General features: G+C 41.8%; 1 protein-coding gene across 1 annotated transcript in view; it reads left to right on the top strand.

Moving 5' to 3' along the window:
- Positions 1-15562: 15562 nt before the first annotated feature.
- LOC113406226 (FERM and PDZ domain-containing protein 4-like) overlaps positions 15563-27083 on the top strand; it is a 424444-nt gene continuing 412923 nt past the window's right edge. Inside the window, exon 1 of the mRNA XM_026649600.1 lies at positions 15563-15705. Coding sequence (XP_026505385.1) covers positions 15665-15705 — 41 coding nt within the window. The 5' untranslated portion in view covers positions 15563-15664. The remainder of the gene's footprint in view (positions 15706-27083) is intronic.

Genomic DNA, 27083 nt, shown 5'->3' on the forward strand with positions numbered 1-27083 from the left:
CTTGGCTACACTTGCAGCTGTACAGCGCTGTGAGGTAAACCTGTCTTCGTACAGCTGAGTAGGGAAAGCGCTGCAGTCTGTCCACACTGACAGCTGACAGCACAGTGGCGTGGCCACACTTGCAACATTTGTAGCTGTGTTGGGAGTGGTGCATTATGGGCAGCTATCCCAGCATTTATGTGGCTGCAACATGCTTTTCAAAATGGGGGGGTGGGTGGGGGGAGAGAGAGTGCTTTTTGGAGTGTGTCAGCACTCTATTTTGCAAGTTCCAAACTCCCGGCCCCCTGCTCATTCATTCACTCACTCAAAGCAAACAGCAAACTGTTTGCTTTTTCTCTGTGGTACGAGCTTTGAAACCCGCACTTCCACATTCCTGCAGCCGGTCACAACAATGGAGAGGATTGGCCACTTGGCAAGGTGATTAGTACAGCGCTGCAAGCGTTTACACTCACACCCGTGAGTCGTAGCCCCTCCGCTGTATCTCTTATGCTTCTCAGGGAGGTGGAGTACCTGCAGCAGTGTACCCAGGGAGATACAGCGCTGTAAGTGCCTTGCCAGTGTGGACGGGGAGTGAGTTACAGTGCTGTGGGCGGCTTTACAGCCCTGTAACTCGCAAGTGTAGCCAAGGCCAGACTGCCAGAGCCAAGTACTGACCTCTTGGACCCTACTGAAAACCTTCTCTCTTTTAACCATTGGAATGTGCCAGACACAGTGCAGTCAGCAAACACTTGTGTATTGGTAAGAATCTTTCTCCACCAGTTTTGGAAACAAAAATGGTTTTCTTTCTGGCAGATAGGGTGATATCCATTTAAGGCCTATTAAGTGTTACTGTTCTTTCAAGAAATATAACCACTGTTTAATTGTTTTTATTTTTACATAAATGTATAAGATACCTATCAATAGAAGATCTGGGCGCACTTCACCACATTTAGATTAGAAGCAAGTAACAGTGTCCCCAACAACCCCCACATAGCATATAAATTGCTAGTCTGAAAAGAAGAGAGAGCTGGCAGATGACTAAATGTCAGTGCTTTCCAAAAGCCTGTCTTCAGTAGAAAGCCTAAACAGAGTGATCTTACATTGTTCTCTGAAAGGTGCCAACCCTGTGAACTGATCAGCACAGATTGATCCTTATGCTTTGGAGCACCTCATCGACTCCATTTAGGCCTCCATATGGGTGTAATTGTCCACATGTGTGGATTACCATGCAGGATCAGGCCTAAAGTGGCCACACTAAATTCATGTAGTGTGATATCTCGTGGGAGAGAATTGAAGGACCTGCCCCCAAGTGCTCCCTACAGCTGATTCCGATGTGTGCTACCCAAGAGTACTGCAAAAGGTATGGGAATGAAGCATCTCTGAGTACTGGGATCTGGACAATTCAGGTCCCTGAATTTTACCCAGATTTGATTTTGCAGCCAAAGCAAAGTGTGGCAAACAGATGTGACATACTCTTGTCAGTCTGTCTAATGAGCTAGGCAAACAGATTCTGGTAAAAAAAAATGAACAAAGCCATATGATAATCAATGCCTAAATCTGCAGGTTTTTGGATCCTTGTCTATAAGGTATCTGCTGATGGGTCCTAGAATGCTTGTTTTCTCATGGCCTCAGTGGTTGATGTTACACCATCTATCCCAAACCATTACAGTGGTGTAATAAGGTAAAGAAATATTTTCAGATTTGGACTCAGGTTTTGGAGTATTTCAGTGTCAGTTGCAATGGATTCACTAGAATTGTGAATACTTTTTCCAAGAAGATTGTGTTCGCCTTGATTTCCATTTGTGGTTTTGGGCTCCCATCAGTCTTTCCATACACCCCGTGGGTGCGATGTTCCATCTGCTTTTTTGTTCCACATTATAGTGCTTTATTTCTCTTCTAGAAGCATTGCATTAGCCCAATTGAAATTAAAATCCCCAGTGCATCTTACCAGTGGTCACTTGAATAATCAGAAATGCCTCGAGCTGCAATCTGCTGAAGACTCCTTATCGTATTACTCAGTATGCTGAACAAGTAACTACCTTACTGTATTTATTCCTGCATTGAGATTTGTAGTCCAGTCTTACACCTGGAAGAAACAACATTCTTAATGCAGGCACTATAACACATTGCATATGCACACCATTTATACACACTGTTCAAGCCAAAACTGGACCCTGATTCACAGAACTGACTCTTCTGATTGTTACATGGGCAAGAATAGCACCTGAAGCACAATATTACTTTCCCAAGCTAAAAATAACTATCAATCTTTGTGAGAACTCATATATAATTCATGTTTAGAGATTTATTAATCCGGCTATTGAGAACAAGAATGGCATTTTTAGTGGATAAAAAAATGACTTGCATTATCCTTAGAGATGTGAGCCAAAATTTTCAAACGTAGGTTCCTAAAGTTAGACTCTTAAATCCATATTTAGGCAGCTAAATAGAAGTGGCCTGACTTTTTTTCAAAAGTTGCTGAACACCCAGCAGTTTCTTTCAACACAAGTGGAAATTGTGGGTGCTTAACACTTCTGAGACTCTGGTCACTTCTATTTAGGTGCCTAAATATGGATTGAGGAGCCTCGCTTTAGGCACTTAGGTTTGAAAACAATGGCTGTGAGATTTTTAATTAATTTTGGAAAACCTGTGTGTGTGTATGCATGAACATATTTTTTACCTTGGGTCATTGATAGTTATTTTTGTTCTTTATCATGAAATCCTTATCCATTCCTTACTCCCTCGCCTCAGACCTGACATATATCCCTTATTAAGTTTACAAAGAGCAAAAAGCTTACAGCATTTCTTGTATACCACGGTAGTGCCCTATTATGACAGTGAAAATGAAAGAACATACAGTGTTTGTTAGATAGACAAGTTAAAGAATTTACAAGCCACAGCTAAATGTGTGGTATGATGCTGGTAGGGAATAAACAGAACTGAATATTCCTGGAGATTTTTAAAATTAGTAATAAACAACCCACCTTTTTCCAGTTACTGGTATATCTCCCTTGTCTTCTGTCCCCTTGAATGGTCTCCTCATCCAAATTAGAATATCCCTTTTCATTTTAAAATCTCTCCTTGGATTTGATCATTTTAAAAGAAACATCGACCCACTGTGCCTGTTCCACAATCCTGAGTCCCCTCCCATGCCTTTCTGTGGGCCAAAAACTCCAGCTAACCTTTAGTCATTTGCCAATATGTCTAGCTTCCCGACTGGACAACATTTATAGTGTGGTTAAACATTGGCAATGCAAAAATCTGAAGCACAATGAAAATGGAGGGCCATAGTAAAACAACAGGAATTAAATACTAAAATAAAGAAGACAATGATATACTGATGGTATTATTCTTTTTCATACTTAATTAGTAAAAAAAAAAAAGTTGTGTTTTTTTATTATCTTACCTGATGCTGCCACAGAACTTCCAGGCTGCCACACAATTGTGCTGAAGAAACCATAGGATCAGGTTACAAGATCTGTCATTTTTCAAGCAGAATATATGGAGCCCTGCCTATGATTGCATCCTTCCATTTTTCTCTCATTGTGACTAAAAAATAAAACAATGTAAAACTTTAGAGCCTAGAAAGTTCACTCAGTCCTACTTCTTGCTCAGTCAATTACTCAGACAAACAAGTTTATTTACATTTGTGGGAGATAATGCTGCCCGCTCCTTATTTACAAAGTCACCTGAAAGTGAGAACAGGCATTCACATGGCACTTGTGTAGCCAGCATTGCAAGGTATTTACGTGCCAGATATGTTAAACATTCGTATGCCCCTTCATGCTTCGGCCACCATTCCAAAGGACATACTTCCATGCTGATGACGCTCATTAAAAAAATAATGCATTAATTAAATTTGTGACTGAACTCCTGGGGGAGAATTGTATGTCTCCTGCTCTGTGTTTTACCTGCGTTCTGCCATATATTTTGTGTTATAGCAGTCTCAGATGATGACCCAGCATATGTTGTTCGTTTTAAGAACTCTTTCACTGGAGGTTTGACAAAAAACGCAAGAAGGTACCAGTGTGAGATTTCTAAAGATAGCTAAAGCACTTGATCCAAGGTTTAAGAATCTGAAGTGCCTTCCAAAATCTGATTGGGACGGGGCGTGAAGCATGCTTTCAGATGTCTTAAAAGAGCAACTCTCTGATGTGGAAACTACAGAACCCGAACCACCAAAAAAATAAAAAATAAAAATCAACCTTCTGCTGGTGGCATCTGACTCAGATGATGAAAATGAACATGCATTGGTCTGCACTGCTTTGGATCGTTATCAAACAGAAGCTGTAATCAGCATGGACACGTCCTCTAGAATGGTGGTCGAAGCATGAAGGAACATATGAATCTTTACCACATCTGGCATGTAAATATCTTGCTACGCTGACTACAACAGTGCCATGTGAACGCCTGTTCTCACTTTCAGGTGACACTGTAAACAAGAAGCGGGTAGCATTATCTCCCTCAAATGGAAACACTCTTGTTTGTCTGAGCAAGTGACTGAACAAAAAGTAGGACTGCGTAGACTTTCTAGGCTCTAAAGTTTTACATTGTTTTATTTTTGAGTGCAGCTATTTTTTTGTACATAATTCTACATTTGTAAGTTCAACTTTCATGATAAAGAGATTGCACTACAGTACTTGTATTAGGTAAATTGAAATACTATTTCTTTTGTTTTTTACAGTGCAAATATTTGTAATAAAAATAACTATATTGTACACTTTGTATTCTGTGTTGCAATTGAAATCAATATATTTGAAAATGTAGAAAACATCCAAAAATATTTAAATAAATGGTATTCTAGTATTGTTTAACTGCATGATTAATCACGATTAATTTTTTTAATTGCTTGACAGCCCTATTTATTTATATTACTGGAGTGCCTAGGAGCCTTAATCATGGACAAAGACCACATTATGCCAGGCGCTGCACACAGAACCAAAGACTATCCCTGTCCCAAGGAACTTACACTAAGACAAGAGACAACACCTGGGTGCAGACAGGGGAGTACAAGGGGACGATATTGGTGATAGGCAGTGGTCACAGCACAACAGCAGCATAGGTGCTGGAACTAGGGGCGCTGCAGCACCCTTTGCCTTGAAGTGGATTCCATCATATACAGGGTTTACAGTTTGGTTCAATGGCTCTGAGCACCCCCACTATAAAAATTGTTCCAACACTCCTGAACAGCAGCCTAACTCTTGTCAAGCCTTTTGTAGGCATCGCATCAAAGGAGAGTTTTCAGGAGGGATTTGAACGTGGATAATGAAGTAGCTTTGCAGATGTTTACATGCTAAATGCTTTCCTGAATCAGGGCCTTTGCCACTAAGAGAGCTATTGGCTCTAATAATCATTCTTTGTTCCACCTCTCTCTATTGTGTGCTGTTAATATTTCATACATATCCACTATAGAAAAAGGTAATTCTACCTTAAGTAGAAGATCATCTTATATTAAAAAAACAAATGCATCATAGATTTCTTATACTTCCTTGCCATTTCTTTGTAAACATCACTGCTTAGCACCACAGTACCTTATTTATTGCAAGATTTTATCATACTTTGTGACTGAGTTCCTGCTCATTATCTCCATCTCATCTGTCTGTCTGCTCCAACCTGTGACCTCTTTTTTTTTAAATGTAAAACTCATACAGCTTATGAATTTTCAGTTCATAACAGTAACCTATATCTTCTGCGCACCATTTCTTTTAATCAACCAGCTTGTATAGCATCTAATTATGAAACTCTGGCTTCAGCAAAATTATTGCACTTATTAGAGTGCCTGCTTACATTGGGCAATATAATACTGCATGTTTTTAGGCTGTTCATCAACCAGAGTAAAATTAAAATGTATGAACATATCCCTCTCTGGATTTCTTAGTTTCATAACTACCAAGAAAAAAATACTAGGTTATCTATGCTTGCTCAATTCTGCACCACTCTTGGCTTAATTTTGGGTGTTATGTGACATGTCATTTCCACCCGATTTGAAATCTCTTAGATTATGTGGCAGACCTGAAACATCATTTCTTGTTAGTGTTTAAGAGTTTGCAGGGGCCAAAGACCAACTCATGCCTGTTTAAAAATTCTGTTCAAGATGTAGTATTTAAAAAGACATATGTACTAGCTGGTGTTTAGCTTCAAGGAGGGTGAAGGAATTTCTTGACAACATTGGTCAATTTCTTCTCCAAGGACAGGGTAGGCCCATTACTTAATGGAGGGGGGGGGAATAATAACAGACAATGTGGAAATGGTACAAGTGCTTATATGACTTCTTTGTTTCATCAAGAAGGTGGTGGTGATTGGATGTCTAACATAGTGAATGCCAGTGAAACTGAGGTAGGATCAGAGGCTAAAATAGGAAAAGAACAAGTTAAAAATTACTTAGGCAAATTCGATGTCTTCAAGTCACCAGGGCCTGATGAAATGAATCCTAGAATATTAAAGGAGCTGATTGAGGAGATATCTGAGCCATTAGTGATTATCTTTGAAAAGTCATGGAAGACAGGAGAGATTCCAGAACACTGGAAAAGGGCAAATATAGTGCCAATCTATAAAAAAGGGATATAAGGACAACCCAGGTAATTACAGACCAGTCAGCTTAACTTCTGTACCCGGAAAGATAATGGAGCAAATAATTAAGCAATCAATTTGCAAACATCTAGAACAGAGGTGGGCAAACTACAGCCCGCGCGCCACATCCGGCCCACGGGACCATCCTGCCTGGCCCTTGAGTTCCTGGTCGGGGAGGCTAGCCCCGAGTCCCAGCTCACCGTGCCGCCAGCGCTCTGGGCGGCAGGGCTCCGAGCTCCTGCCAGGCAGTGCGGCTGCGAGAGCCGCCGGGTGTAGTGTATTAAATTGCTTCCCGTAGGAATGTGCTACTTACTGAGCACCAGGACTGGCAGCCGTAAGTAGTAGTACACCATAAGTAGCACATTCCTACGGGGAGCAATTTAATACACTACACCGGCATAGAGAATACACTTATAAAGTTTGTGGATGATATCAAGTTGGGAGGAGTTGCACGTGCTTTGGAGGAGAGGATTAAAATTCAGAATGATCTGGACAAACTGGAGACATGGTCTGAAGTAAATCGGATGAAATTCGATAAGGACAAATGCAAAGTACTCCATTTAGGAAGGAACAATCAGTTGCACACATACAAAATGGGAAATGACTGCCTAGGAAGGAGTACTGCAGAAAGGGATCTGGGAGTCATAGGGGACCATAAGCTAAATATGAGTCAACAGTGTTACAAAAAAAGCTAACATCATTCTAGAATGTATTAGCAGGAGTGTTGTAAGCAAGACACGAGAAGTAATTCTTCCGCTCTACTCCATGCTGATTAGGCCTCAACTGAAGTATTGTGTCCAATTCTGGGCACCACATTTCAGGAAAGATGTGGACAAATTGAAGAAAGTCCAGAGAAGAGCAACAAAAATGATTAAAGGTCTAGAAAACATGACCTATGAGGGAAGATTGAAAAAATTGGGTTTCTTTAGACTGGAAAAGAGAAGACTGAGAGGGGACATGATAGCAGTACATAAAAGGTTGTTACAAGAAGGAGGGAGAATAATTGTTCTTCTTACCCTCAGAGGATAGGAAAAGAAGCAATGGGCTTAAATTGCAGCATGGGAGGGTTAGGTTGGACATCAGGAAAAACTTCCTGTCATTGTGGCTAAGCACTGGAGACCTAGGGAGGTTATGGAATCTCCATCATTGGAGATTTTTAAGAGCAGGTTAGAAGACAAATACCTGTCAGGGATGGTCTAGATAATACTTAGTCCTCCCATGAGTGCAGGGGACTGGGCTAGATGACTTCTCGAGGTTCCTTCCAGTCCTATGATTCTATGATTGTATATACATGAACATGGAGGAAATCTCTAACTGTCATAACATTTCAGAGAGTTATATGTATTTTGAGAAGGATAAACAAATGGATTCTCAAACACATGCACAGTCAACTCTAAAGATTCAAGGCTGACTAAAATGAATATAAAGGGTTGAAATATAAGAAGTGCTAGATAATTATTGATGAGTTCACATACTATCATGATCAACCATCACTGCCTGTGAACTTGGTAAGAACCAGATTCTTCTGATGAAATTGTATCCTTCACTGCCATTTTGAGATTGCCATCCATGCAGCAATATCATATTGGTTCATTGGTTTTAATACCTTTCTTATCTAAATACACAATCACCATATGATCCTTTATATTAGTGATATCATCACCTATTGTATTTACAATACAATAGGTGATGATATCACTAATATACAGGCTTAAAGGTTCTGTGCTTCTCCTTCTGTGCTCTTAAAGGAGAAGCACAGAACCTTTAAGCCCCCCCCCTGCATTTCAATTTTAAAAATCTCTTTTCTTTATTTTTACAGACTATGCATGTTTTCCTTTAATGATTTAGAATTTCAAACAATTTACTTAAAAAAAAGTGTAGTTCACCTTTAAGATAGTTTTCAACTCATCTGCTGAAAAAATATGGAAGTGAGACTTAAAAGTTACTTACAATGGAAATTGATGGTAGCTTGGATCACAGCCCCTTCAAGAGGTTTCAAATAGTATCTTTGCAATGGGTCAGGAATTCACCTGACTTAAAATAAATTGTCCGGGACCAAGTTGTATTCATTATGTAGATAGAATAATGAACGTAATGGTCCATTTTGCTGATATAACTTGCACCTAGTCTCCTTCGCAGCCCAACTCATGTAGTACTACCGCTCTCTGTTTCTAACTTAGGCTCAGTGTGCCTCAAAAGAAAAAACACACGCAAAAGTATTTTGATAGCAACAAATAAAAAAGCTCATTTATAAAGATAATTACACTGCACCTTCACAACAGCATCCCTGGAACCAGTGCAATGTAGATGTTATGAAGAGGTAGTATTATTCACAGAAAATCTACTCTTAAGTCAGGGTGCAGAAGCATTATTAATTGCTGTCTCTGTTACAACAACATGCTTTATAATGAAGTTGAACTGTTGAGTCTCTTCTCTTTAGAAATACATCTAACACAAGGACACAGATATAGTCTCTGAAATTAGGGTTTTTAAAAGCCAGATATAGGACATTTCACTGTAGAATAATATAAAACATTGGTACACAGTGTCATGGTTAAAAATTATTATGTAAATAACTTGTCTTTAAAAAAGTAGCACACGGCAATAAAATATTCTTAAAAGGCCCATATTTGCTATTCTGTTATATGAATTAAAATACAGAGGGAAATGCAGCCAATAAGTGATGTTGACTTCCTAAACAATTAGAAATTTTGTCTTTTGGCTGATTATTTATGTTACATAAGTATTATGTATATTATGCTACTTTTGGTTGTTTGTTCTCATGCAATGTTTACATAAACCTTTACCGCAAATGACTAAAATATCAGGTGTGTATGTGTGAGTTCAATCTTGTCATATTTTGGTGACTACAGCCTGTAAATGATAACACCATATGCAGAACATCTAATATTAATGAATAAGCTACATGGATGACTTCTATTAAACAGCCCAAACCACATCTATTGTAGTGTACTCTCTGTGTTCATGCTGCTTCTGTGGCTGGAACTGGTATGTATAATAATATGCAGATTCAGCTCTGAGAAATGACTGCCTGGATTTATATTGTAGATGTAGATGCAAAATGTTCTAAAATGAAATTAGTTTACAAACCATTACCAAAAAATGATACTTTGTGATTTTGGTAGGGTTTTACATTCCTCTTTGTGTGTAAGTCAGTCAGGTTCCATAACTGTCAATGGACAGGATACTCAAGGAGAAGGTTCAACGACGATACTGAGAGCATTGGTAAGTTTAACTTGTGGAAACTCTGTGTTCTGAGCCTTTCCTCAGGGTTGCAGTAAAGTAACCCTGCCTGTTGTACTGTAACTCATAATTTGGAATGAATTCATCCTGTCTGGCACAAGAATTTATAACTTAGGGAACTGGTGACATGCATCAGCGGGTTCTCATGGTATGAATTGTTAAATTCTTGTTAAAATACTGTCACACCACATACTGAGCCATTGTTTGCTCTCTATATATGATGGATCACTTTCTTCCAAAGTTTCTCCTGCCTTGTTTCACTGGGTAGGTGAAGTCTGTCCTGCTTCCCTCTGACTGAGATGTAGTTTCACCCTCAATCCTCATAGATCCCAGAGGCATTACAGGAGGCCAAGTCCATACATGCAGAAGCTTTGTACTTATGCACTGACTCTGGAGCCCCAGTCTCCTTTTCAACCCGCTTGACCCACTCCCTAATAACACAGAGCTAAAACGTGGCCCTCATTTTGTGTATTTCAGACAAGAACACATGGTCTGATTCCTTGTTCATGGCTCTGCGTATGTCTAGAATAGGGATTCCATGATTTTGCTTGACCTCAGCTATGTGAGTTGATCCACGTTTGTCTCCCCACCTGGTCTGGGACACTTGTACTGCTGCAGTGGTCACTACATTAGAAAAGAAAACGATGATGGTTAATAACCGTAGCAATATCCCATCCATCCATTCAGAATACTAAGGAATGAGATAACATTTTGAATTCATTTTCAAATTCCAGTAATTTCTTCCAAGGCACTTTCACCTTGGACCAGAGATAGCAAGGGTATAGAATTAGGATCCACCCACAATAATGGAATTGGGTAGAAAAATCAGATTATTGCCAGAATAGCACTAGTGAAATGGTGAGGGAGAGAAAGAAGAGAGCTGTGTGTGGTCAGTGTAACTGGACTAACAAATGTTATTCATTGCAGTCAAAGACAAGCTTTAGACATTTCTTTGCAGACAGAGACAGCAAGAGAAAGGCAATATTTGAGGAAGAGAGGGGAAAGTCTGATAAGTTTGCACTAGTTATTTGCATGGACGATTTCAGAGTAACAGTTTCTATTCATGTAAATCTGCATGAGTAAAAGGGAGTACACATTTTCCACAAAGTGTGATTGGAAGACATGGATTCTTTTTTTGGAGAGGTTTTTGGATTAATTGGTATCTCTATGAGATTTTCAAAAGAGTGTCTGTATCTGACAATAGGTGGGCTATGTAGTGTAATTATTCCCCAAACTCTTATGGTTTGTGTCACTTTGCTATAGCATAATCTGTCTAGGACTATTTTTCATGCATTAATTAAAAAAAAAAGCTGGCATGAAATGTGATTGCAATTACACAAGAGCAGCATGTTACTTAGGTGCCTGTGGCTGGCACACGGACCAGTGATAAAATGTTAAGTAAATAAAATGCTTTGGCCAGAGTGCCTAATATGAAATTCCTTGCAATACAATTGTTTTAATTTGATACTTTTTACATTGTGGTTTCCTCTCACCCCGCACTTATCTGCTATTTCAGTCCAGCCATGTGGTGTGACTCAGCCACTCACAGTGCACGCTGATCTGGGAACTTCATCCTAACCAATAATAGTGGTCTGTGTAGCAGGTCTGGGGAAGACAACCATGGGGACACATGGGGAAACCAAATGGGGTGAGTGAGGCAAGGACTTGACAGCTGCCACTTGGGCTGCAAAAAAAGGGATAGGAGGAGCCAGGGTGAACACTTTCACCCTCCTTTGAATCTATAAAAGCATATAGCGTATCAATATAGCGTATTGAAATAGCTTTCCTGGCCATAAGCCTGCAAAATCAGTCTCCATCAATACTTATAACAATAAGAAGCTGCATAACTGGTGTAGATGGCTGCTTATCAGATGATTATCCTCCTCCTGACCAGCTTGTTAATCTGCCATCTCCCCTGTAGCATCTACATCTTGGTTCCTTACAAGATGATTTTTGTGGAAAAATTGGAAAGAGTCCAGCGGAGGGCAACAAAAATGATTAGGGGTCTGGAGCACATGACTTATGAGGAGAGGCTGAGGGAACTGGGATTGTTTAGTCTCCAGAAGAGAAGAATGAGGGGGATTTGATAGCAGCTTTCAACTACCTGAAGGGGGGTTCCAAAGAGGATGGAGCTCGGCTGTTCTCAGTGGTGGCAGATGACAGAACAAGGAGCAATGGTCTCAAGTTGCAGTGGGGGAGGTCCAGGTTGGATATTAGGAAACACTATTTCACTAGGAGGGTGGTGAAGCACTGGAATGCGTTACCTAGGGAGGTGGTGGAGTCTCCTTCCTTGGAGGTTTTTAAGGCCCGGCTTGACAAAGCCCTGGCTGGGATGATTTAGTTGGGAATTGGTCCTGCTTTGAGCAGGGGGTTGGACTAGATGACCTCTTGAGGTCCCTTCCAACCCTGATATTCTATGATTCTATGATTCAGATCATGAGACACCAGGCATTTCAGTGTCTGGTTCTTCATCCCCGAGTCTGCCTGGTTCATGGTTCTCTTTGGCCCTCACCACTATGCTGTAAAGCCACCTTTGTGTTAGGATTCAAATTGTAAAATAGTCATTTGATAATTTGGCTCTGATCCTGAAAAAAATGTATGCATGTGCTTAACTTTACATACTGTGAGTAGTTCCATCAGCTTCATTAGGACTATTTGGGACTCAGTGTGTGTAAAGTTAAGCACATACTTAAGCCTTGCAAGATCTGGGCCTTTGTTTGTAATACCTTGCTCCTTCCTGTTTGCCTAGCCTGCTTTGCGGTTAATATAAATAATACCTTTAAAAACTGGTTTTTAACCAGTTGAAATTGCATTATCTTTGTAACATTTGCCAATCAATAAAGCAGTGTGACTGGCAGGCACAGATTCTTCAATTACTTAAAGTTTGGTATAATTCTAAATGAATGTAAGTAGCATGTAGGAAAGCAATAAATGTTTTGATATGCTTAGCATAAAATACTTCATTACACATTTTAAAATGTGCAGCTATCACGCACACTTATGGTAGATCAGCAAGTGATTTTGTGCCAGTTGTTCAGTGTTCTCACAATGTAAACAGACAATCAATCATTCTTTGTTTCTGTTTTAAAAGAATAGTTTGAAACCTGAGTCACGCTGAGTGTTCGTACTGCCTGTTCTTTTTTGTACTAGTACTAGTAAAAGTTAATATAAAAAATGGTGCCTTGTTTTTTTTCTGGCTTTTAGAGTCTACCTATTGTGCTCTGTTGTCACTTGTGAAATTCCTGGTTAGTGTGGGGGTTGAGGGAAAGCTGCCCAAAAAGACTCGGACTCTGTGGGGTAAAGAGCATATCAGTTTATTTAACAATTGAAATTGTGAAGCAGAGAAAAATACAGAGGAGGAGAAAATACATTCCCATGGTGGGAAATTCCAGGAAGCATGCCTTTATGTACATTTGTGGGTGAATTTTCCCAGTTTCCTGTTCTGCTACCTCACTAGAAGCCAAGGCCTTGATCCTGCAAATGGCTCTGAGAGGTTGGACCCTTACATTCATTGGACGCCACTTGCTGGACTAGGGATCAAGGCTGTGTCTCTTCTATGTGGGCTTCTGGTATGCTATAACACAAGAATCAGTTGTCCCATTTCCCAAATGCTTTAACAGGGAATGCTCTTAATTTAAACTAAATCCCCATGAAACTGCTTTGCAATGTTTTATCTTAACCAGTGTGACCCCTTTTCTTAAACTGTCATTTGTGTGGCTGATGCAAAAAGCATATCACAGCAGTTTGAGCAACTGATTACTGCCCACGTGCACTCCCTCTCCCTCCTAGCATGAGAATGGGAGGGCCATGCTCCTGAGCATACTTAAGAACATAAGAATGGACATACTGGGTCAGACCAAAGGTCCATCTGGCCCAGTATCCTGTCTTCTGGAAATGAACAGAACAAGCAATCACCAAGTTATCCATCCCCTGCTGCCCACTCCCAGTCTCTGGCAAACAGAGGCTAATAGTCATTGATGGACCTATCCTCCATGAATTTATCTAGTTCTTTTTTTAACCCTGTTATAGTCTTGACCTTCACAACATCCTCTGGCAAAGAGTTCCATAGGTTGACTGTGCGTTGTGTGAAGAAATACTTCCCTTTGTTTGTTTTAAACCTGCTGCCTATTAATTTCATTTGGTGACCTCTAGTTTTTGTGTTATGATAAGGAGTAAATAACACTTCCTTATTTACTTTCTCCACACTTCTCTATGATTTTATAGACCTCAATCATATCCCTCCTTAGTCGTCTCTTTTCCAAGCTGCAAAGTCCCAATCTTATTAATCTCTGCTCATATGGAAGCTGTTACATACCCTTAATAATTTTTCTTGCCCTTTTCTGTAACTTTTCCAATTCCAATATATCTTTTTTGAGATGGGGTGACCACATCTGCATGCAGTATTCAAGATGTGGGCGTACCATGGGTTTATATAGAGGCAATATGATATTTTGTCTTATTATCTATCCCTTTCTTAATGATTTCCAACATTCTGTTAGCATTATTGACTGCCACTGCACATTGAGTGGTTGTTTTCAGAGAACTATCCACAATGACTCCAAGATCTCTTTCTTGAGTGGTAACAGCTAATTTAGACCCCCTCATTTTATATATATAGTTGGGATTATGTTTTCCAATGTGCATTACTTTGCATTTATCAACATTGAATTTCATCTGCCATTTTGTTGCCCAGTCACCCAGTTCTGTGAGATCCATTTGTAACTCTTCACAGTCTGCTTGGGACTTAACTAGTTTTACTAATTTTGTATCATCTGCAAATTTTGCCACTTCACTGTTTACCACTTTTTCCAGATCATTTATGAATATGTTGAACAGCACTGGTCCCAGTACAGACTCCTGGGGAACACCACTATTTACCTCTCTCCATACTTACAATTTCCTAGACTAGATCGGGTCAACAGTCCAAGTTCAGCATGTGGTCTATGCTTAGTGCTTCATGTGATGGCCAAGAAGGCCACCAGGTCCCTCCCCTACCACAAAGGGAGAAAGGTCAGTACTGTGGGAGAGGGGTGACTGGTGAGCAGGAGTCCTTTGGGGACGCAGATGTTTTGTATAGGGGGGTAGGATCCCCCCCACCTCTCTCCTGCCTGCCAGGTGGATTCTGAGCTGGGCTCCTCCTCTTCCCCCTGCCCCACCTCATGGAATGGGCCCCTTCAAGAGGGTGCCTTTCTCTTACAGTGTATAGCACAAGTGCGCCTCTCCCCCCCCGCCCGAAGGAGCAAGTGCCCCCTCCCCATCCTGGGGGTGTGTGTTCTCCATCATCTCTCCTCCCTCCCCGGTGCCTGCACCGCACGCGGGCTCCCGCTGTCACCCCCGGGCTGCGTAGTGGGAAGCTCTGTTGCACGGGCCAGCTCCAGGCAGCTCGCGGTGGGGTGGGGAGCAGGCAGCCGCCGGCTGCGGAGGGAGCCAGCGTGCGGCGCTCGCTTCTCCGGCTGCGCCCACCCCCAGGCGGGGGAGACACTGGCAGAGAGGCTCCCCCTCCCCCGCCTCCTTGCTCTGGGGGGTACTGCAAGCACTAGCGGGCTCCTGAGCGCTGCCGCCTCCCGCCGCTTGGGCGCACAGAGCGGCGGGGGCCTGAGCTGAAGCGTCTCCTCCCCAGCCATTCAGCCTCTGAGTTTCCCCGGGCGGGGGGGCTGCCCACAGTTCAATGCTGCTGCTCCGAGATGCTGCACGCCCAGCTCCCGGCCGGAGGGGGGTAGCAGCTTCTGCCGCCAGCGCCTTCCTCCGCAAGGGCTGCTGCTGCTGGAGCCTCGGGCACCACCTCCTCCCCACCATGGGGCTGCTGCCGCTGGAGTGAGCGAGCGGAGGGCACAGCTCGCTGCCTGCATGGATGGATGTGTTCAGCTTTGTGAAGATTGCAAAGCTCTCGGGGTAGGTTGCTGCTCCCTTTCCATTAGCAGCCAGCCCCCCTTGTGCGCGCCCCGCTGCAGTGCCGGCCCCTGGCTGCTGTCCCCCGGGGCGCCTTCCGGGGGGTGGGGGGCGGAAAGACCATGCCAGGGGGCTTTAGCAAACCCCGCCGCCAGAGCTGCTGCAGCATTCCACTTACCTGACACTGGGGCTGAGGTCCTGGGGTTTGGCTGGGGATGGCTTATGGCGTTTTCCCCCTGGCACCTGCTGTGGGATCGTGTAAAAAAAAAAAAAAAAAGTGTCCCAAGGCTGCTGCGAAGATAAAGCTGGTGGGGTTCTGAGTCTTGGGCTGTGATGAAAAATTGTTGTTGGTTGTTAATGGGCGATCAGTGGTTCAAACTGTTTGAAAATGTGAAGCCGGCGCTCTGCCTTTAGTTTCCTTTCAGGTTGCAAACAGCTGTGAGGGTGCTCTAGCCGGGGAAGTAGCTGTAGGCAACAGTTACTTACCCCTGTGGGGGCTGACGTGGAACTTCGGATAGGTTGGACAGATAGCGGAGCAGCATTTTCAAAATACACACCGTGATTGACAACCTCCCCAAACCAAACGCAATCTATTTAAGACTTATTGACTTTTGTGCTGTGAAGTATGGTGCTCAGCTTAGTGCGAACCACTTTCATGTTCTACAAAATCTCAGACACAATAGGGGTGATTTTTAAAGAGACGCTGTGAAATCATAATCAGATTGGAATTGCTGCCTTGTACCATTACACATAAGCCCCAGGGAGTAAATGAATGTGGTCTTTTTTTTTAGCCCTTTCTTGTCAGGTGCACACATCTGGTTGCTTGAGCTGGTGTCTGATTTAAATATTTTTCCTTCCAAAGAATTTTTCTCTCACTGTCAACTGAATGCTGGCCTCTAGGTGTGGAAGGAACTGCCTCTAGATAGTCCTTAGGCCCAAGGCTACAGAGACACATGCACAATTTGAATCCCCCCCCCCCCCCAAAAAAAAACACTTTTCCCCATGGTTAAAAATAATGTGTAGTATTATTGAGAAAAGAGTTATGGGAAACCAAATTATTTCTCAAAGATAGAGTATAAAGGTGCTGTAGTTGCAGGATTTTCCTGATTTTGGTGCAGATAATCTTCCTAAAGGATTTAGCTTTGCATCAGAGTAGCTATGAGTGTTTTGAATTCTCATGGTTTAGTGGTTAGCACTGGCCTTTGCCATTTCTGAAGTGGAATGCCATTGGAGGAGGGGAGGGCTTGTTGTAGAAATGAAGCATATATGTTATTTCTGTGGCATACACGTACAGTACTTGTCAAAATGATTGTTCTATAAAAATTCTATAAAATGATTTTTATAGCAAGCACTGGGTGGACTGAAGTTGTGTGACGTTATAATCTGTGTTTACTCAAGCCTTTTGCCCTAAAATTTACCACTGTTGCTACCATGATCAAAAATCTACTTAAGGGAGTGCTAGTATAGAACAACCGCTACTATTCGAACTACATGGCTGTCTAACTTTGCTCAGAACAAGTTTACCTGACATGATGGTTAAAACACCGACAGTCTCCTGAACCTGGTCTACATCACCACTCCCACTCTTACTACCACTGGGGGAACTGCATCAGTGGTAACAATTGTGAAAAATTTTAGGGGAAATTTTATTTGGTATAGACAAGATCCTAAGGAGTAATATGGCATCTGATTTTTGTTTCAAGATATATTTAATTATTTAGCTTCTTTGTTCAGGATCCGGGATTAACAAACCCTTTCTTGCAGTAAATGTCACACTTGAGTTCAAATCAAATGGACAGAGCAGGCAGTGGTTAAGGATCAGACGTAGCTCAAGACAATCTGCCAACCTAGGCAAAACTTCAGTGTGCACCCCCAACATGCTCAGAAATTTGCGGCAGAGCCCCCAGCATCTCCCCAGCTGCTGCAACCCCCAACTCCGGGGCAGAGGCTCACAGGGCAGACCCCATCTTGGGGCTTCAGAGTGATACCCCCAGATGGGGCTGCCCTTCCCAGTGGCCCTTTGTGAATGGGTTGGCACCAGCTGCCTAAGGCTCAAGAGAGGAGGGAACCCCAGTTCAGCACCCCTGAACAGCGAGCCACTCAGCTCAACCACAGTGGGACCTGGGCACCAGCAGGGGGCAGCTCCCACCCCATAAGGCTCTAGTTAAGGGGCAGCATAACCCCTCCCTCCCCCCAAATGAAGCCACCCGGGCTGGAGGTGCTGATCCCACTTGCACAGTGGACTCCTTCCCACTGGACGGAGTGGGGTTCTCTGCAACCTGGCCCTGCACGTTGGCCCCTGCATTGCCAGTCCCTGGCCCAGCCCCCCACACCCCAGCCTATCCCAGTCCACATCCCAGCCCACCATGTCCCCAGCAACCCACACATTCCCTAGTCTGCCCCTGCCTGCACCTTTCCAGATGAGCTCCTCACTGTTGGGCTCAAATTGCGGGATGACAGCACATTCAGAGCCTGGACATGGTGGTGATGAAGCAGTGGCCCCAACTGGGGCAGGAGCCAGCGGCTGCCTGGGCAGCAGGGCCTGTGGGGACCAGACGCGGAGCAGCAGGTGCAGACATGGAGCCAGGAGGGTTGCGGCACTTGTGGCCAATGCCCTGACAGCATTCGCCAGCAGCAGCCCTGAGCTGTGTCTGAGCTGTGGCCGTGATCTTACCCGCAATGGGGATGGGGAGCAGCTGAGGATGAGGCGGGAGCGCTTCCTTGGCAGCCTGGCTGGTGGCCACTTCGTGCTTCTCAGAGCCCCGGCTGGTAATCACCCCCTCCCCAGGTCATCTCCTGCCACCACCAATGGAGGGAACCTGGGTAACTTTACACTCGCAGAAATCTGCCACCCTAGGCAACTGCCTAGTCTGCTCTAGCTAGAGTGGCCTCTGTTAAGGATGTTGCAGAGAACACAGTATCATTAAATCAATAAACTAGGAATGATTCTTCTACATTTTAAGAGTCAGTTTAACTTCAAATAACTCTTTCTTCCCTAACTCCGACCTGTAGTTGACTAACAGCATACCTATTGCCATTACCCGGACAAAGCTCTCCAGCATATTGCTCTTTCTCTTCAGGCAAACCAAAGTTCTGTCTGCAATTGAATGACAGGTTTCAAAGCTCAAATCCAGCTTCATTTGATATAAGGACTATAAAGTTCAGATATTGGACTGAGTTAATGCTGTGCTTTGCAATAAATCAGTTTTATGTGGAGTTACTTTTTCGCTCTTATTTTCTGGTTATTAAACCACTTAATAGCGAACACAGGACTTAACTTTGCTGTTTCCTTGGTAACTGTTAGATATATCTTCCCATTTCTCTTTGTAGAAGAGAGTCTTATGGAGCAACCAGTTTCCACTGTAAGCCCTATTTTTAGCTCCTTCTGTATCTGTTTGGACCTGAAAACTGCCTGTTTTCTCCTAAAGGCAAAGGAGGGTTTTTCTGAAAAGTCTGGGGGGGGGGGGGGGAAACGGGTCAGACTGTTCTTGATTTAGAGTCTAATCCTGCAGGACAGCTCACTTGGAACAAGGGTTGTCAGGATCTTGGCCATTACATAATGTTTCTTTGAGTTCCTGTAGGTTAAAAAAATAGCTTAGTTATCACTCATTCAAATTATCCATCTAGATAAATCTCCTTGAAAACCAATGCACAGGCTCTGTCTACTTGTAAGAAAGTAACTTTACCCATGTGAATAATCCCATTGACTATTGGAATGTATAATTGTAATAATCAAGGTGAGTATTTAAGGTTTATGTTGGCCCCATTTGTGTATTATGGAAGTGCTCAGTAGGACTTCATAGTTGCAATAGGCATAAAATGGGACATAAACTCTGTCTTTTCTCTAGAAGTAGACAACCAGTTGATGTGAAATTATACACACAATTAGTTATCATGTCCTTCAAACTTTCTATGTAATTTTTACTCCCAGGGTACTGTCCATCTGTCACCCCCTTTAATTACCTTTCTGCATAAAGCCCTTTAAAGACTACCCTCTCACAGCAGAACCAACTGTTACATCAAACATCTATAGCTACTAGTGTTGGTGGGTGGAATAACCTGGTGAAGAAGGATGAAAGCGGGCAACCCTAGATGCTTCACAACAAATGTTCTGTTCGTTAATTTAGAAAAATGTGTAATGACTGACCTCAAATGAAAATCATAATATTCTTCAGATATATTGACTTCTCTCTCTCTTCCTTGGTAAATAAGGGCTTGACTAGACTTGGAAACTTACCAAAATAGCTATTCCACTCAGAGAGTTATTTCTAAGTATAGAGAAGCCTTAAATAGTGGACTAGTCTAGGTGGGGTATTGTGTGGTCTACACTGTATGCATGTGCAAAGGCCTGGGTAAATGTGGATGCATTGTCCATCTGGAGTGTGGGGTCTTTGGCCTGTACTGGGAGGATAAGAAGGAAAGATAATGAGATTGACAGTATGTGTTTAGAGGGCGGATGGTGTATAGAGAGTTTTGAGCCTTGTAGTAGTAATAGTGAAGGAGAGCATGATGTGAGGTGGGAAGTTTTGGGTGGGGGAGGGTTAAGGTGGTGATCTGTATATGGAAGGTGAGAGGCAAAATATTTGTGTCTCTAATAATAATAGGCAGTGAACTGTAAGAGTGGTAAGTGGTGGTTTGGAGGGTGTTTAGCTCCCATTCAAGGTCTATATTATCAGGATTTGAAAATCTACTCGCTGATGAATAGGAAGCTTTTACTGATGAGTGTGGGGATCTAACCTATTCCCCACAAATATGAGCTTTCATATTTGCAAAGCTAGCCTTCCAAATATTGTGTGAATGTGATTCAGTGCAGTGTTGTCCTCCAGAATCTGCTGACAAATAGCTCTAGTGCCTCTGCTGCTGTTCATAGCTTTGCCAAGCAGCAACATAATGAAAGTAATTAGAGACCAGTCACTTACATTGTTGCTGTTCATTATCCTGTGGGCAAGATTGTTTGAGACAAGAGTCAAGTCAGTTTCATGCTGCTGTTGCTTGTTGGGGTAACTGAGCAATGGCAGGCTTTGGAGTTAATCACAGGGAAGGAAGATCCACAAAATGGAGGTTGTAGGAAAACAGTAAGGTAGTGGAGACTTGTTCCATCTCACAGCAGCTAGGAGTTGTGGGAGAAGCAGAGAAATAGGGTACGTCTACACTGCAATAATAGAGTTATGGTATGGCTGAGGCTGGCCCAGTCAACTCACTTGGGCTCAGGGGACTTGGGCTGTGGGGCTAAGAATGTCAGTGTAGCTGTTTGGCCTCAGGCTGGAGCATGAAGTCTGAAACCCCGTGATGGGGGTGGGTCTCAGAGCCTAGGCTCCAACGTGAGCATGAATGTCTACGCTGCAATTTTTAGCCCTGCAGCCTGAGATCCACAAGTCTGAGTCAATTGACCCAGGTTCTAAGACAGTGGTCTTTTTATTGCAGTGTAGATGTATTCATAGAGACCCTACCCCTGGCAGAAACCACAAAGTTCTGGATAGGGGGGAAAGAAACCAAGTTTCTGATCTTTCAACAGCTTTAGTGCTACAAAGGAGAGCTTCAGATTTAGAGATGTCTGTCTTAAGGTTTTATACTACCAGCAATCACCACAATATCTGAAACCAGGAAAATCGGCTGACACTAGCCAAGTCCCAAGTGGACTTCCAGGAGTCAGATTTTTAAAAATAAAGGCCTGCTGCATGCAGGATGGCACCCTGACATAAACTCCAGCACTCAGCCTTTCTTCCCAGGTGCTGTGGTGTGCCTGGGGCTGGGTTTCTTACTATGATTCATGGACATCACTGGTAGAGCGTCTCTTGACTTTTGTATATACCTCTGCCTAGTTAGATATTTGTTAATTTTCCAAGCCCTATATGTAATTTAGGTTCTGCAAGGGTTTCCAGACTTGGAACCTGGTGGGCTGATCCAGCAGCTGAGGAAGGTGAAATTTCACTCCAAGCAATAGCACAGCTCCAGTTCTCTTCTCAGGGATTTCATTTATTAATAATGATTCAAAACAAAGTAACCCAAAACACTGCCCCTGTCTTGTCTTAATCCTTGTCTCTGGGGCTTCATGGTTCTTACAGCCCTTCACAGCTGGCTTCTGCTCCCTGTAGGTGTCCTTCTTGGGCTTTCTGCCTGATTGATGAGGAGAGTCCCTCCCATGGCCTTCCTCTGCCTAAGAGGCAGGAAGCCCTGTATGCTGTTTCTTGTCGGACATGGGCCTATGAGCAAGCATGTGACCTGCAATTATGGCTCCTACTTTTAAAGGAGCCAAGGGCCATAACAGGTGCACTGGGCTACAGGCATACACCCTCAGACCCAAAGCCATGTTACTGTAGTTTGAGGGTGAGCAGGTGTATAGTTGGCAGAGTTAAGGTTGTTCTTGGAATCCGCAGTGGGACATTTTATTGTGTGTGTATTTCTTTAAGCAGTTGGTGAAGATATCTGAATATTTATTTATCTTCTCTGGAAACCATTTCAGTACATTTAAAGGTTTAGGTTTTTTTAACTGTGACTTTCCTTAGCATGTTTATTTTTCAATTTCAGTGTTAACTAGCAACCTTCATTAAAAGATAAAGAAGATTTTTATCTGTCAGTAAAATGTAGGCTATATCATCTGCATACTATTTTTATTGTAAGTACTTTTTTCAATGACTATATCTCATAGCATGTGAGTTGTTTCTACTGTTTACCGAAAAATGTGTCAGTAATAAAGCATATGATTATCCTTATGCTCAAGGGAGGTAATTTAAATCTGGAAAATATTTTATTACTCTGGATGATAATTCAAAGACTATGAATTCATCTTTCCTTTCTTCTTTGAGAGGACCTGGCACTTTGTTCAAGATTTGACTATATGCATTTTACCTTATGTTTTATTATCTGCTATATAGTGGTGTTATATTTTATCATGTGTCATATATTATAAAGACATATGTCTGTAGTGACGACATTGTTATTACCATTGTATGTAATAATAAATCTCTGGTCTGGCAAAGGCTGGTAATTATTGAATCCTTGTATTATAGGCTGTCATGAACTTGTAGAATGGTCAGTGAATAAAGGCAAGACAGGTAGCAACCCTACCCTGAAAACTGAAATGTTCTGTCTTCAGACTAAGTAGAGCATGTGCAGGAGCAAAGTAAATTTCCATCCGCCATCCGGCTAATGTGCTGTTCTGGGAGGATGAGAAGGGAGCTCAGTTTCCATTCCCATGCAAGTCTTGGCCTCAGTTTTCTTTCTTTCTTTTTTTTTAAATGTACAGTGGCATGAACTGTGATATGGCTTTTGTGGTGTAGACACTTGTCCCCAAAGAACAGGACAGACACACCATTTCTTGAGGGAACCTGATTTAGGGAAGCACCTTTTTTCAGGAAGCGGACTTAAGCACATGTTTAACTTTAAGCATGTGCCTAAATCCTCTTGACTTCAATAGGACTTAAGCTCTACTGAAGAGGGATGCGATTAAGCATGTATGGAAGTGGTTTTCTGAATCGGAGCCTATAATTGCAGTAGGAGTCTCTGAAACTCTTTCTTTATGTGGAAAGTCTATATGGAACTCTTTTTTATAGGTTGATTATTACATAGATCAGTGTTTCCCAAACCTGGGACGCTGCTTGTGTAGGGAAAGCCCGTGGTGGGCTGGGCCGGTTTGTTTACCTGCCGCATCTGCAGGTCCGGCCGATCGCGGCTCCCACTGGCCGCAGTTCGCCGCTCCAGACCAATGGGGCTACGGGAAGCGGTGCGGGACGAGGGATGTGCTGGCTGTGGCTTTCTGCAGCCCCCATTGTCCTGGAGTGGCAAACCACGGCCAGCGGGAGCCGCGATCGGCTGGACCTGTGGACGCTGCAGGTAAACAAACCGGCCCGGCCCGCCATGGGCTTTCCCTACACAAGCAGCATCCCAAGTTTGAGAAACAGTGACATAGATAAACATGCAAGAAAACCACTTTGGGAAGCTCTTAATAACCTAGATCAGAAGTATTGCAGGAAAAAGTTGCTAAAATAAAGGTATTGTAAAGAGGTGTAATGAACACATATAGAACACAACTTGGTAGGGCAGACATGATAAGAGTCTAGACTGTATGAAATTGTTCTTCATTAACTAATGATTTAAAGGAGGAGTGGGATGAAGTAAAAACAGGAGGAGCTTTTCCTGCTAAGCAAAGGGATTTGTGAGGCTTCTTTCCAGAAGAGCAGGCGATGATAATCATTCTATTGACTGTAAAGGGAATTGCTACAGGACAATTTAGGGGTTTCCACAACAGAGTTACAAATGGTTTTGGGGAAAAGAAGCAAGTATTTCAGGTAAGGAAGTATTTTATCATAACAATATTTTCAGTGATTACCAGAGTGCAAGCTATTCAATTTTCATTTTAGTAGCAAAGGTATTAAAGGGGCTCAACAGCTGTTAGTGTTAGTTTTTACTAACTACAAGGGGTTTTGGGATATAAGGCACAGTGGTCCTAGAAGAACAAGGGGTACTGGAGTAGAATAATGAGGCAAGAGGAGACTTGCATAGAATGAGAAGGAAGGCAAAAGTGAGAGAGTAACTACAGAGTGTATGATTGTATGTCAAAATCACATGGTGATGCTGGGGAATCAATCCTTTTTTGATTTTTTATGTCTCTTCAAGAAATTATTCTTTTTACAGTCCTGCATAAAATGTTGTGAAACTTTCCGTGAATGAGTCTCAAGGAAGTGTTTTGAATATATGATGACAGTTTTCACATATTCCTTTATAATGGACCATATCGTGATTAGAACAGTGATATTGAGAATGGTGTATTCCCTTCCAGTTCAGTATAGGCATATTAATCACTTAGCTTTATAATAAATATTTCTTGTAATTTTTGAATGATACGGGTCTTTGTTATCCAGAGGATCTGCTAATCTTATATATAATAAGAGGAAACCGGTTACATAACAAATTTTCTGTATTATACAGCCTAGATAAAGTAGATGGTCTATAAAGCCTTTCATGTTTTGCTTATGGATTTCCTGATTTCACTGGCTTTGGTTTTTGCTTGTTTTTTTAAATCTTTAATTTGTGTTTTATAGTAATCTGCTTACTAAAAAGGCCAGTATTGCCAAGTCCAAAATGCCCATTATTTTATGGCAGTAAACTCTGACAGAACTGCTAACAGCTGCCCCAATGGTGGAGGTCAAATTATGCACGTTATACATCTTACATCTGTTTATTTCCTTTTGTTACAGTATGTGCCATATCTGAAAATGGTCCATATCTGATAAAGTCACTGGGCCCAATTCAGACCAAATGAGACACTACTTTCATTTACTCCAATTCCTGAGTAACTTCATTGACTTCAACTTGCTCAAAGTAGAACCGTCTAAAGTTTGTTTTTCTCCAAATCATCTGCTATAACATAAGCCACTTATGTATAGTTCAAGTGTTCAGGGCTAATAGTAACTAACTTGCATACAATGCTTTCCTTTTCCTCATGGATTTGTGTTGAGCAGCAATGGAATTGCAGACTGCGTATTACATATCATGAAGAATATCCAAAATGTACACTACTGTATCCTACTGAGACTTCCCAGTTGTATACGTGAGTATCCATTTTAGGAATGGATATAGGTGTAACAGTTCTGCTGACCATATGCAAAAAACGAGTAAGGCTGTTTTACAAACTTTTTATGTAGCTTTCAGTAATCTATTGTAGGAAATGACCTTTCAATGAATGTGCAAGAACTAGGAGTAGATTAATTCCTTACCCAGTAAGGAACCTCTTTTGACAAGCCAGGTAATGGTTATGCATCTTCAGAAGACCTCTGCACACCTATATTACCTCTTGTTCTATGGCATTAGAATCTTGAGGAAAGATTCTATAGATGAAGATGGGGATGGAGGGAAGGTTAAAATATAGAATCATCTAAACTACAGATGGAAAAAGAGTCATTAGATCATCTAGTTCTTCCTGGTTCTGAGTGAAATATATATTCATATTCAGCTTAAATATTCCTGCTCTGTGATCCTATTAATGACCTAGGACCCGAAAAGGCCTTTTCTGTGCTAGGGAAAATATGTGCTTTTTTAATGTGATATATAAAATTGTATAATTCTAACGCAGATAGGACAAGTTGTAGTTTTACCTCGATTTAGCTGGTTGAGGTGAAGGTTCACCTCAGCCAGTTAAATCAAGATACAACTGTAACTTTCCCTTTCCAGTAGAGCTGGTCAAAGATTTTCCATCAAAACTATTTTTCAACAGAAAATTGGGCTGTTGATTTAAACAGAATTTTTCATGGGGAGTATCTGCTTTCCTCAGATTATCAACTTTTTTGGTTGGAAAAAGCAAAGTGTTTTTGGCTCAAAAATCTTTGGTTTTCATTTTTTGACAAAAAAAAAAAAAATCACATATTTTCCATGGGGAGAAAAAATACAATTTTCCAACCATCTCTGCTGCATACATGTGATTTTTACAGTGTGTTGGGTATCACATGTTATCTGTCATGTTTAAAAAAACACACCTTCTTCCTTGTGTAGACATACCTTAAAGAGAGACAGAGTGACTACATCATAAAAAGTACTCTCTCCCTTCCTTGTACTGTACTGTTCAGTGTGTTGGCGCTGCGGGGTCCCTGGAAAAGAAGCAGGGAAAAGCAAGTTAGGGAATGTGCTGGTTAACAAAATCTTATTTGCATTGAGTGAATTTGAAGCAATCGGTCAAGAATAGCTGATCTTTATGTAAAGATTAGCTTGTTCTTTGTTCTAAGTCTTTATCTTTAGATCGCCTCTACATCCTTTCCTTTTTCACAGTAGCCTGTGATGATAAATACCTGTTTCACTAAACTCACCCATGATGGGGCATCAAGTGTTATCCCCCGACTCCTGTTCTGTGTCTCTGAGAAAATTAGTTTTCTGTTTAGTATAAACAGTTTTTTTTAAGGATCCTTTGTTTTTGCATTTTACCTCATTGAGGCTAGAAGCACACAGAGAGAGAGCTTTCAAAGGATTATTTTACATTGCTTGTACAGTATGAAGTTTCCAATTGGCAAAAAAGCCAGAGAGCTTAAAATCTCATAATTTTCAGCTTTATAATATGAACCAAATGCTCTGACCTGTAACTAACTTAAAGAACATGCATTCCCTCATAACAATAAGTTTCTGGTTATATAGGCTGTCTTAGTTATGTTCTCTAAGTTCTGGAGGCGTTCTAATGAGAAAATAGTGTCTGAACTAGAAAAAGGATATTTTATGGATATTACTACAGTTATACTTGTCATGATTATATGTTTCTGAAAACATAGAAAATAATCAGAGACTAATAATGGCTTGTTTTCTTATGTTGTCAGTTTCCAAGCTGAAAATGGATGTTTTGTGGCTGCATTAATTAACTTAAAATACTTTTAATCTTCTTTTAACAGTGTTTTTTTTAT

Source organism: Terrapene carolina, unplaced genomic scaffold (genome assembly GCF_002925995.2).
Source record: "Terrapene carolina triunguis isolate 2854851 unplaced genomic scaffold, T_m_triunguis-2.0 Scaffold23, whole genome shotgun sequence".
Taxonomy (NCBI): domain Eukaryota; kingdom Metazoa; phylum Chordata; order Testudines; family Emydidae; genus Terrapene; species Terrapene triunguis.